This window comes from Periplaneta americana, chromosome 14 (genome assembly GCF_040183065.1).
Source record: "Periplaneta americana isolate PAMFEO1 chromosome 14, P.americana_PAMFEO1_priV1, whole genome shotgun sequence".
NCBI lineage: Eukaryota > Metazoa > Arthropoda > Insecta > Blattodea > Blattidae > Periplaneta > Periplaneta americana.
The window spans coordinates 90,586,830-90,601,303 of NC_091130.1; the positions used below are offsets into that span (position 1 = coordinate 90,586,830).

Below are 14,474 nucleotides of genomic sequence, written 5' to 3' on the forward strand. Positions count from 1 at the left end.
AAAGTATTCAGGAAACAATGCCTGCAATATTGAAAAATGTAGAGTGACAATTAATTGTTCAGAAGTGGAACAGCCATCCAACGTGGATCAGATGGTGGCCTTCAAATCTAAATGCTACCTTGGCAGATCGAGTGACATATTCATAACAACTGATTGCGGATTATTGACTTTATTAGTAGGTGGTGATGAAGTCAGGTTTTCCCGGAATAATAACAAACCTCTCCGATAAAGGAATCATTGTTGTTACTCCACCGTATCTGCACGATGGTAAATTAACAGCTGAAGAAGTCGAAACTACTTACAGCGTTGCTAGTGTTCGAATTCATGTTGAAAGGTGCATTCAGCGAATTAAAATATATATTATAACATTTTACACAAACTATCAATTGAACTGCTTCTGCATGTTGATTTTGTTGTTTATTCAACTGTCCAAAGAGAAGTCTGAACCTCACAAGTGATACCAACAAGACACCACTTATGAGGCAACTAGGCCAGAATATCATGGGGTAGGGTGGCCAGTTCCTTTTCCCTTCCATTGCATATATCGCCGACTAGCTACAAATTACACTAGTCAGACGTCATATGCATACAAACAATATTGTTCTTCCCCTGACACATATCGTCAAGTGAGATGTACAGCCTGATAACAGATGTATGTATCAGCCAGAACCTTAATCAGAGGTAATATGTTGATGATATTGTTCATATGTGTTATTTTTAGAGAATTTGCAGTCGCCCATTATTCAGAAAATGTAATTAAGACTACTTTTAGAATTAAATCACATTAAAATACGTAATTTATAGACATTATACACACATAAATATTACACACATCATGATATCAAATATAAGTATATCAATGTTTTCGTAATATGACTGTTCACCCTCATTCAATGGTCTGAAATCTGATTTAAATATCAAACAACTTCACTGATATTTCAGGAACTTTGTAGTTACATTTTTACACTCCTCTAGCAGTACTGAACTTTCCACTGAGTCTATTAAATAATTAAAGACTGGAGATTGCTGGGTTTGCTGTGAAAGACTTGCCCTTGGGCAGAACACTATGAATCAATGAACCCTTTCTTATTAATATTAAAACTTTTTATCGGCAGAAAGCCGCATGTAATTTCTATATCACACATGACTAGTGAATGACTGCGAGCCTGTAGTTAATTAGAAATTGAGACACTGCGCGGTACCACCAGTACGATTTTGAGACCCATGCACGGTGCCTATAATTAATCATGATATGTTACTGTCTTTTTATTATGCACAAGTTGAGCCTAGACTTTCATATAATTATGGTATTTGCTTTTGGGGATCTGGAACCATATTGAATGACATTTTCGTGGCACAGAAATGCATTATCAGGTGCATAGAAGGTGTTGATAGTGAAACTTCCTGTAGAGAATATCTTATATATTATAATATATAATAATATTATGGTATATACATCCTTAAAGTATTGGAATTAATTCATACTAACCTTTCTGGATCTTGATCAAAATAGTGACTTTCACATTTACGAAACTAGTAACAAAAATAGTTCAAGTATTCCAGTACACTACCTTAATATTAATATTAGTAGAACTTGTATGGTTTTTGGTATAAAGATTTATAATAGTCTACCAGCTGATGTCGAAGATACAAATAACATTATTACATTTAGGAAATACATTAAGAAAATGTTAATACAATTGGTCCTTACAGTGAGGACGCACATGTGAACCATTTAAAATAATGAAATAATATTTCATTGACTCTTTTTTATATTTTAATGTATGTTTACTTTTTGACCATGTCTATGCATTTTTGACAATAAAGTCAGTCTGTCTGTCCGTCCATCCATCCATCTACAACTTTTTATACTTTTATCAGTGAATTCAGTCACTTAGCAAACAATGGAGGTACATTAAATGCTGAATTTCAAACAATGGAGGTACATTAAATGCTGAATTTATGTTCTTTAGATTTTTCACCATATTTGTGTAAAATTATTTCTAATTCTTTAAATACATATAAAACGTGGATTAAAAAAAAATCAATTAAAATTTTATCTAACTGATGATGGAAGTGATACCTAAATTTATTTATTCTGTTGGACGAAGTTCTTTATTTCTCACTACTTTACTTAGTTCATGCCTCCACCACCCTTGCCACTGTCACCCCGCCACTACCATCTTCTTATACTATTTCTCTTTCTGTTTCCTTCTCCTTTTCTCTTTGTTTCTTGCATGTACTGAGTATGGTAGCACATTACATCTTGTTCTCAACTCTTAAGTGGTCTTCGCGAACCTTACTTTTGGCATGTTAAGTGATTTGACACTTGAAAGTAATAATAATTTGTCCATGACAGAATACTACATGTTAATGGGTGGAGAGTCCAGTAGCAATGCTCTTATCTTAAACACAATATGAATAAGATACATAACTTTAATATGCCACATTTTTCTTTAATGTTTTCAATTTGTATATTCTTTTAATCTGAAATTACACTTTTCCTATGGGATTATAAACTTTACTCAGATCAAAATATATTTAAAAAAAAAAAAAAAAAAAAAAAAGATGCAAAGTACAATCATAGCATACAGTTTTCTACAGTAAGTCTTACTTACAACAAGTTTTGATTTTACAATCCCTTTTTTCTATTCTTTTTTCGCAATTAAGTTATTTGGTGTACGTATAAATATTCCGCATTTTAACATACAATGCTTTAATAGTATATTTTGTAAGAGATTTACATTTTATCAAAATTCTCTGCATTTTTTTAAAACTCAGAAATTACGTTACCAGGACATTTATGAACTGCAATACTATTTCTTGCCATGCAAAAATTGCACTAAGTAAATATAATGCAATTGATTTCTTTCTACCAAATAATAATAATAATAATAATAATAATAATAATAATAATAATAATAATAATAATAATAATAATTTGTAGATCACCTAATATACTCGTGTGTCAAACTGAATAAACAAAGGGATATACTGAAGAAGGGAATATATAGAAATCAAGATAGATGGCCAGTGTCACATGAGAAACTATTGTTAAAACACTATAAGGAATTCAGAAACTTTGTTCAATCAATAGATTTCACATCACTGTAAATATTGTAAATAGTTAAAAAAAACTACTCTACTTAAGATTAGTATTAGTATTAGTATTCAGTAGTAGTAGTAGTTAGTTATGTTAAAATAATTATAAGCAATTCACCACTTTTATTAAGTCACTAGACTTCACGGCAGTGTATTATATTGTATATAGTGAAAATACTACTCCAGTTAAAATATTAGTATTAATAATTTTAAATAATTCATAAACTCTATTCAGTCAGCAGACTTACATCCTTGTAAATATTGTAAATAGTTTACTATTAGTTTTTGTTTTAAGTTCTGACAGAATGTAAAAACAATGTAGCAACAAATGTGTGTAGTATTGAATTACTGCAATGGAGCATATTGAATAAAAGGGGACACATTTTTTTAGAAAAAAAAAATAATAATAATAATTGAACTATTCTTTCAAATAAAATGCGGAAATGTTCCCCATTATGTCCAAGGAGTAGATATACACGTTTTATTTTATTCTGGGACACTTTAATTATTAAAGTTTATTTTGTCACTGATCTTGTATAATTTGTTATTGCCAACTTTATGTAATCAATTCTTTAAGGTTGCCTTAATATAGGCCTACTGCCGACTTAGCAGCATTCCTTAAAAAAATAAATAAATAAATAAAATCATAAAATAATAATAATAATAATAATAATAATAATAATAATAATAATAATCGGGTGGAGTAAGATTAGGGATCTCGGAGACCATAGTCCTTGCGAAATTATTCTCTCTCCGAAAATGTCTCACAACAAATTCATTGATGCATGGGATAAATGAGCTGTAGTATTATCCTATTATATAAAACTATTTAGCAGCTATTCTTCATTAAATTTAAATGTCCAATAAATGGAACACAAAATTGGAACAGTAAACTTTAGAACAACAGTTCTTAAAAAAAAAATAGGCGACAGGGGACCCTTCCTATTCCATGTCAATTCATCCAGACCATGTCACATACAGTTTCCAATTTGCAGAGACTTTGCATATGTGTTGCATACTTCAATGAATGACTTCCTTTAAAATTGTATTGAAATCTATGAAGTTGTTGAAGCAAAATATAGTAATATTGTCATAAATATAGTCATTGCATGTCAGCAGTTGAAAAAATTACAAATAATGCCACAGTTTTCAATGTATTCACTGGATTTTTATTAAACTTGCTCTGTTACTGAGATTTATATTGGAGATTATAAAAATTGCACATTTAATTTACTATGTCACTTTTGCCTTTATAAGGTTTTTTTTTTTTTTTTTTCCCGTTTATTGGAAATTAATTTTTTTTTCCCAACTGCCACACTTCAGAAAATGCTGAAAACTACTCATATGCATAGTAATGAGAACACAGTGCTATATCTGTAGACAAAAAATTTATAACGGGGAAATAATAACAACTTTATTTTTGGCAGAGAAATGAAGAAGTGTAAGGCACAACATTTCTCAAAATGTGAACAAAATGTAACTTTTTACAATTGAGACAGTTTGACTTCAATTCTCTTGTAAGAATCTTGGTTTAAAGTATAGGCAGCAATTCGGCACAAAATGTTCGAAAATGGAACTTCATAACTATCATTGTCAGGCCAATGAAATGATGGAGAGGGCCCATGTGAATGCATGAATTTTATTGTAGCATCACCTTCTTCATAATTAACTTTTTCAATAAAACCCATATACCACAAAGATTCATACACACAAGAACATAAGATTTTGCCTTGAAATTTGAATTCACAACAGGTTTAAATATGTCAAATACCACACTGTATTCCATATCAGAACTTAATCGTTTTGCTCCAATTTCATATGTAGACAAAGGCACAAATTGATGCATGCATCATGTCCCAGGAATGGTTTTTGCATCTTCAAACCATTCAGTGAGATCATTTCGACTTGAACCATTTCCTCTTTTGTTACAAAAACACAGTAATCTCCTCGAGATTCTCCTTATAAAAGTTGAACACTTATGATGTAGTGGTTATTTGTTCATTAAATGGCATTTGTAAACTGACTTTCGTAACCATCCTTTTCAAAGTACCCCCAGTTATATCACAAGAAGATTTTCCATAGCTAGCAGCAAAAAATGACCAGTAAATTTCATACTATGTCTGCTTCATGCTTACATATACTGTATTAATGAAATTCTTGCGGTTCTTGTACTGAGCAGCACAACCATCTGAAAAGTATTCTACAGTTTTAATGTGTAAGAGAGACTCTGTTCTCAAGAAATTGAATATGATCTTTCGAGTTTGGTAAATGAAAGATACATCATGATTCATGTCATCAGAAATTAGGCACAAGCACTTTGAATAAAGTCTTTCATCTTCTTGTAATATACTACTGCAGCATGAAGTGTACAGCTACCTGTGTTCCAATGAAACCCTTGGGCCTCGTCTTGAGTTACAAAACTGTAGTTTTCACTGAAATCCAATAAAATGATAGCTGATTCATTATCCAGGTTCTCTTTTAACATTTTCAAGTAAGAAGACTATGCTCTTGCTATAAATGAATGTGGAATGAATTTCTCAATTTTCTGTATTAGTAAATTACAAAATTCAGAAAAAGTGCTTACTTCAACAACCATATTTACTCTATCTGTTGCTACCCCTGTCTGTACTGGATTGGTTCATCAGGATCAAAGTTATCTGGGAATTGTTGTTTGATATGTTTTTTTACGACAAGATTGCTAGGGTACTTTTCACAAAGACATAGGATGCAAATTCTGTTATGCACAGGTACTTATGTCACAAGTTATTAGTTTAATCAGATCATGTAAAGTTCCTTTCACACAAATACTTTCCAGAAGCAACTGAACATTCTAGTAGATTGTACACACACAGGCAGCATGTATACCTAAGGACCTGAAGCACACTCTTTAGATCTGAGGATTGCAGATTTAGATAAACCTATTTTGTTGTGAGGGAATGTTGTCTTGAACAAAGAATGCAGCTCTGACAGATTGCTTAAAATAAGCCATTTTTGTTTATAAACATTTTTACTTATGCTTACTTTATCTTTCATTCCAAGCATTATTCTTGAATTGTCATCATCCAAGTAAAAATCAATCACTTTCTTCTTGGTTGTCTCTTCTGATAGGTTCTTCCTTTTCCTTGGTTCAGACAATGCTAGAATAACTTCCTCAGTCACAAGTGGATGTGCCTGGCATATCATATACTCAGAAACGTCAAACATTTCACTAATTTTATTTTTAGACCACAACAGTGATACCAGTGTAAGTAGTTGGATTCACGGAAGTTGATATGTTTAATTTCATCTTTAATTTGTCCCTAACTCATAAAAATGTTGTGCTTTCTCTTCCACGTTCTCTTCTGTTGTCTTAAGTTCTGGTTCGGTTGCTAATTCAGTATCATAAATTTTACTGATTTTAATTTGAAGCGCTTGTGCTGCTGATTGAAATTTTCGCATAGCTGCAACCGATTGGCTGTGTCTAGGAACTGAGTGCAGTTGCATAGGGGATATATCTAACTGAAGTAAAGTGGTGTTCAGTCTACTTTTGAATCAAATCTGTAGACTCAGTAACTTCTTCACCAAAAGAAGACGATGTTGTGTTTTGAGTTGTGAGTGTGCTATGAACTTCCTATATGTTGGACAGAGCTTCTCCCCAGGAGTCACAGCTAGTCCACTGTCTCTTAATTCCTTTGCTTCTTCCAACGTTATTTCACGTAAGGTTGATTTAATTGGAGGCTTGTGAATGTTGAAAATGTCCCAGCATAACCTTTGATGCAGTGCGAATCAGTGTAAATATTTGTCTATGTGTTTTGAACAAATAGTGGTGTCATCTAGAGGTATGGACTGGATATGACTACGTCAGAGTATAAGTTCCTGTTCTTCGTATGTCAATGTATTCAATACCTTCAAACCACCACTGCATTCTTCCCCATGCAAGCTTCCCAGAATGCAATGGCAACTGCTACCTTCCATCTTATTTACCTGGAAGTGAACAAACAAACAGATATTGTAATCTGTTCAATGAGTTGTGACTGTATATTTACTGACAGAATAACCATGTATTGTTATATGTTGTAAAATATAGGTTTTTTAGAGAGATGTAATATATACTTACAACGTGTTATATAAAATCATATATTACACTCATCATCTGACATCTTGGCTCTTAACAATACGAGAAAGAAATTGGCAATTGCTACTCTGCAACCAATCTGCAAAATCCATTTAAATTGTAAGACTAACCATATATATGCTTGTAGCACAATTCAACACATTTTTATAAAAATTTCTGACACAGGGTGACATTTTCAGAATTTTCTGGATGAATTTACATGGAATGACCCAGGGCCAAAAATAAGAGGAAGGCAGAAAATATGAAATATTGGAGAATGCTGGGTTTGCAGTGAACACTATGCATAAAAGAATTACAGACAGATAGATAGATAGATAAAATAAAAAATAAATAGATAAATAAATAAATATATTAGTATATAAACTAAATAACTGAATAAATAATTAGATAAGTAAATAAATAAATAAATAAATAAATAAAACTTTACACTAAATTTCTTAAAATATATAACAGTTTTGAACACACTGGTTGCAGAATACTGAACTGTAAAATTTCCAATTATACCATAAAGGATTGGAATCCAAATATTGTAATTATGTACTCTACAGTATTTCTAGCGTCAAGTGATATTGGGAATTTTACAGAAATGGTTACCAATTAGGTGACTTAGGAATACAGAGCATTATCATACCAGAAAATGCATTGGGACCAATATTCAATTGGTAGCTTTAAAAATTGTTTTGATTTCTTCCCCAGGATTTAATTCATGTTTCCTTTCCATATTGGTGTTCCAAGTGGCAATCTTTCTTTGTAAAAGTATGTATCTCACTTTCCATTAACTTGTTCTTCTTGCTTCATGGATATTGTTTTAAGTTCTGTGGTTTGCACGTTTTTTTTTTTTTTTGGTACTATTCCCAGATATTGGCTTTTTTATATGTGGAGAAACTGCACAGTAGTAAGAGATCTGAATTCATGATAACATCATCTAGTAATAGTTTCATAGGAATATTCTTTTTCTGTTATACACCAACTATCCTTGCCAAATCATTTTCTTTCATTCTGACATGTAACTTCTAAACGTATTTCAAAAACCATATTTTCTATGACAAAAGAAAACAAATACAATAAAAACACACGTACTGCAACCTTTCAATAGTCCATATTTTCAAAATCACTGATTACGTAGAATATAATTAATGGAATATAATAATGCAATGTGTATTAAGAAAACTGAACTTAAATACGATTTCAGTAACAAATAAAATAAATCAGAGTTTACAATTTAATCTTAAATTCGTATTTTTGACTATAGTACGCCAAATTATGTGTATGTATATAATTGCTTCAATCATGGTTATAATATAATTAGTTGTGAGATGCACAATGTAAGTAGTTTCATCTTATCTGGACAAATAATAGAGATAAAATATTGAATTACAAGTGTTTAGCAGAAATGTAGTAACATTTTCTATGAAAAGCAAATGTACATATAAATTTTGTAAAATAATCGTCATTATGAAATCTATGTGCTAAAATTATTTCTTTACCAAATAATAACTAGAAATATGTAAAATGTACAAAAAATTAATTATTTTAAATGTTACCTGAAGAAGTGCCCAATCTTCATGAATGACCCAGTCCGGAAAATACTCTGATTCTGGCAGAGGTTTGACCATTGTTGGGGGTTTCAATCCTTGGAGAGATGCTGGAGAACGTACAATGCCACGACATCGCTGCATCTTCATGTCTCGGCGCATCTTTGCTAATGCAGGTGAGGGTCGGTCAAACAGCGATCGAGGTGCATACATGGACTCTTCTTTTCTCATCTTCATAGGACGACGACCTGTAGTAAAACATACATTTAAATTTAAGCAAACCGATTATAATGAATGCATGCATATATATCCTTAAAAACTGAAACAGGAAACAATTCACAATATATATATATGTGGAAAATACTGCATTTACTCGCTTATTAGACCCTCCCTCTACATTAAGAAAATATATATATCCGTATATTAGACCTGTCTGACATATGCGCAATGCATACCTCTAGGTTCTCAATTCCTGCCTAAGACTTTTGCATAGTAGTGGACATTATCAACCACAAATACTCATCCAAAGATTGCAAGGTAAAACCCACTTCTGAAACCATCCTCTGTTTCATTGTCCTGTTATTTCTTCGTAATGACAAAGAGGAACAATATATCTCTTTCTCTGTTTATCCTGAAAATACCTACTGCACCCTTTGTCCAGTTAGTTCACTGTCACGGCAAAGACAGAGGCACAAATTTCCTTTCTTCTTTATTGATGGTATCGAATTTTGCATACCATACTTCCGAAGTCAGCAGTTCAGAGACAGAGATTAGTGTCAAGTGTGAATATAAAGAAGAACTACAAGTGAGTGACTTATTCTGTGTCATTTAAACCAAATGTGACTGACTTCATGCAGAAAAAAGTATTGGCATTTTTAAACTTATCTCTATATTTAGTCTTACTGTTACCTAACTTCTAAAACTTTAGTTCCTTACTTTTTACAATGCGCATCTAAGACCCCCAAACTATTTTGCATAAAAAGGAACAAAAAAAAAAGAGTCTAACGCGAGTAGATACAGTAACAAAATCATCACAATAATTGAATAGGCATGTCAGTCAAATTGCTTATTAAAATCACAATGCTGTAATTAGCAAAATATTACAACATTTACAGTGTTAAACATTTTCAGCATAAACTGCCATCTTCAGAACATGTAACAATACAAGAATATGAATACCTCGTGTGGAAACATTATGACTAAGATACATGTTGATTACATATTAAAATATTTAAAATCCAGATTGTATATGAACATGGACACATAACATGAATGTTACTGAATGATAAAATAAAATTACATGATTCAAAAAAATATATATATATGTATATGCTTTAAATTGAACAGTAATCTATATAGCTCTATTGCTAAATTGTTTGTGTTTGTAATTTGAAGTAGTTTGCATGATATGTATTATCAATTTCTGTATATCACAACTGGTTGAATTGTTTATGCCTTAAATTTAATTAACTTACTTGTTTTGTATTGTACATATATCTCAACTGATGAATAATCGTTTGCGTTTGTAAATTTAATAATCTGATTGGCTAAGTATTGTATACTTTTAGTAGAGCATCGATGTAGCTCAGTCGGCACACTCGCTGGGCTGCTGATCCGGAGCTGTATTCGGGCTTGGATTGGATCCCCCTTTGGTCTTTGGTTTATTCTGAGGTTTTCCACAGCCGTGGGACTGAAGCCGGATGGTCTATGGCGAGTTCTTGGCATCAACCCCTTTGATTTGATTATCCCCCTTTGATTTGATTACCTGGTTGGGTTTTTCCGAGGTTTTCCCCAACCAAAAGGCAAATGCCGGGTAATATTTTGGCAAATCCTCGGACCTCACCTCATCTCACTACATCTCGCTAAAATATTGTAAAAAATTGCACAAAATTGTAAAAATTGTAGAAAATTACTAAATTGTAAAACTATAAAAATTTGTAAAAATTGTAATTGTAATATTGTAAAATTTTGACTTGTTCCACATCTTAAAGCTTCATTGCTCATGTAAGCTCTATGGAATAAAATAAATGAATGAATGAATGAATATATGTATTATCTTCCTACAGAAGTTAGCACACAGTGCGACTTGACAGTCACGTGGTTAAAACTGAAAGTAATATGTTTGTGTAAGAAATGGGCTAATGAATTTAATATTGTATTAGAAAGAAAGAAAAAAAATTTTTAAATATAAATGGTTTGATAGTAGTTGCTTCAACTATTATAAAACCTTACGTGGTGTGGAGGTGTTAAGAGGAGCTCTGTGCTGATTGTGCACTGCAACGATACTGACAGTTGCTCTGTGTTTACAGCTTATTATTCGTTATCTAGACATATGTCATCTGTTTTGTGAAGAGGGTAAATTGTAATGTTTGTAGAGTGAAATGGAACTTTTTATGTGGTAATTTGTTTATATGAATTTTTTGGTGGGTTTGTTATATTAGTAATTTGTTCATTTAAAAGTTGGGTTCCTTGATTGTAGGCCTTCACGATAAAATATTCTTCAGCAATGCTTACTGTGTTGTTATTGTTTAAGGTTTTAACTACAGAATGATTTATATAGAACTCACACATTTCTTTCTTTCTTTACTTCAAAACGAATGATGCTAGCCACAGTTTGTTATGCCTCAAATGTAGAGTATCTTTGGGAGATTACTAACCTCTATAGCAAATGTTGAAAATGCTTTATTTATTCGGCTGCAAATTCACTTAATGACCAGTTTTAACGTCAAATTAAGCAGGAGTTTTGATTCCCTGTCAGGAGATGCGCAGATGTTTATTCTTTATTCCTTATTGTTGGCAGCTGTTTTCGACATTTTGTTTTAGTCACTGAAAATGCAGTACGTACACATTAAATTAAAAGCTATATCTTGTGAAGCAATACTGGATTAGGAATTCAATTACAGCTACTCAAAGGGCATACCAGAGAGAATTTGGTGTTCGTAATCCCCCCCCCCCCAAAGAAACACAATACTGGAATTGGTAAACAAATTGGAAACAACTGGATCTCTAAAAGAATATGACAAATATACAGAATAAAAAATAAAAATCTGCGCATCTCATGACAGGAATCAAAACTCCTGTTTAATTTGACGTTAAAAACTGGTCATTAAGTGAATTTCCAGCCGAATAAATAAAGAATTTTCAACATTTGCAATAAAGGTTAGTAATCTCCAAAAGATACTCTACATTTGAGGTATAACAAATTGTGGCTAGCATAATTCGTTTTGAAATAAAGAAAGAAAGAAAGAAATGTGTCAGTTCTATATAAATCACTCTGTATTTGTAATGTATCTTTTATATTATGAAGTTCATGACCTTCTTCAATTAAATGTGTGGTGAATTGTGACCTGTTTCTATTGTACTTAAAATCAGATCAGATACTCATACATGTTCATTGAATCTAGTTCTGAAATTCCTATGTGTTTGACCAGCGTACTTCTTTTGGCATTTTTTACAATTAAGCATATAAATTCCTCTGTTTGAGAAGGTGTCATTATTATTTATTTGATTGGGCATTTATTATTTAGTTTATTATTTTTACGGGAGGCAATATGTATGTTATGTTGTTTAAAAGAAATATTTAATTTGTTTGAGATTTTGCTAAAGTAGGTCATTTAAAATCGATGTTTTTTAAAAGCTGTATTTTCGGGGATTAATTTAGTAAATTTTTTCTTGGTTAGAATGGATTTTCTTTTAGTAATAAGATTTTTAATGATCTGTTTGTTGTAGCCATTATCTAATGCATGGTTTAGAATGTAATTATATTCTTTCTCATATTTGTTTTTATCTAGAGGAGTTGTGATCATTCTATCTATTAGGTATATAAATTTGCATCTTGAGTGAAGGGGGATGTATTATGTATTGTGTGATTAGTCGAGGTAGGTTTCTGAAAAATGTCAAATGTTATTCGGGGTTGTTTAACTGTAATTTTGAAATCCACAAAATTAACTGAACCATTAATACCTGATTCATGTGTGAACTGTATGTTAGGGTGGATTTTGTTGAACTCATGAGTAATTTTTCATTGTTAGACGACTCGCTTTCATACAAGATGAGTGTGCTGTAAACGTATGTTACACAGGTTGAAATGCTGAGTTTGTTGGAAAGATCAACTATGTATGCTTGTTCTAGATGTTGTAAAAATATTTCCGCTAATAAACCAGAAAGAGGATCGTCCATAGCTAGGCCTTTTCGTTGTTAAAAAATTTTATTGTTGAACTTGAAGTAGTTTTGTTTTAAAGAAATATTTAGTGTGTTGATAACTTGTTTTATTAAGGAGGGTCCAGTTGTAGTTCATTTAATTTCGAGTTAACTATGTCTAAAACTTCACTGATTGGTATGTTTGTATATAGATTAGTTATCTCTAATGAGATTAATTTATTTCTATGGTTTTTATTTTGGATAATTTTCTTACGAGATGCTTATAGTTGCGCTCAAACCTCCTGACACTTTGCAGGTGTTGCAGGTGTGTCCGCTTATTGGCGATAGCCAATAGCGGCAGTGCTGCGTTGCAACATATGGGCATGCAGACTCACCACTTAGAAAGTCTCAAAATCAAATAACAAGTGCGCTCGGAAAATGGGTATGTTGTAGGGACCCTGCATGTATAATTATATGATGAATGTTTAATGTTTTCTGAAAACAAAGAAACAAAAATCATATTTCTACTTCCAGTGGTTCCAATTTTATGGGTTAGTACAGTGAAACCCCGTTAAGACACTGTCAAGGGACTGTGTATAAACCGCGTATTAACCAGGACCACGTATTAAGTGGGTATGCTAATTGTGACTTATATACAAAATCTATTAGCATTTTTCTTTATTGCAATACATGATTCATGAAAGACAATACAGTGTACTGTATGTCAAAAATATTTACAATATGTACTGTACTTAATTCTTTCGAAAAAAGTCATTTATAGTTGTTTGCCATGTGCATGTTCTCCAAGTCCACATGTTTACCAAGCTTCACTTTCCTGCACTTACATCTTCCCGATGTCGCAGCTGCAGTGATTGAGTCGTAACTTTTTATTATCATCCTTAATGTCGATGATGGGATTCCTAATGAATCAGAGAGTTGCTTCTGATTAAGAGTATTGTTTTCATCGTACTTTCATAAGATTTCCAATTTTTCTGACACAGAAAGCACTTTTCCTATAACACTCATTGTAATCACTCACACAGACACTCCAATACACTAAAAGACAACAAACTGATCAGAAAAAATTTATTCAATGGCCAAAATGTCTCACTGCTGTTATAGTACATTGCTGAAAATTCCATCGAAAATATTCCACAAAAATAGGGTATTATGCGGGACTTGAACACAACAAATGGGGTAATTGATAAAGGTATTATATATGAAATGTGCAGGCATATAATAACAACTAGTTTTGCAAGAATATGCTTTGACAGCATGGACATAATGCTATTTAGAGCGATGTCAATTAATTTGTACAGAAAATTACTATTTAAAATTAAGCATATCATTCAATTTATTTTATCACTCTGCACCTTTGCATTATTCGACAACTTTATTAATCCTAATAAAAGTAAAGCTGTTACAAAAATTTATATAAACTCAGCGAGTACGATTATTTACATCTGACTCAACTAATTTCTCTATACTTTGTGACTTTTAATTTCATTTGATGCAATCTGATGATAATATTTATTACTATTATTATTATTATTATTATTAAGAAGTCTTCTATATCTCTCTAT

At 31.8% G+C, this 14,474-nt stretch overlaps 1 protein-coding gene across 5 annotated transcripts in view; it reads right to left on the reverse strand.

The window, feature by feature from the left end:
* dom (domino helicase) overlaps positions 1–14,474 on the reverse strand; it is a 689,640-nt gene that overhangs the window by 135,972 nt on the left and 539,194 nt on the right. For all 5 annotated transcript variants that reach the window (XM_069845730.1, XM_069845733.1, XM_069845731.1 and 2 more), the window contains one exon: positions 8,761–8,999. In XM_069845730.1, the coding sequence (XP_069701831.1) occupies positions 8,761–8,999 (239 nt within the window). The remainder of the gene's footprint in view (positions 1–8,760; positions 9,000–14,474) is intronic.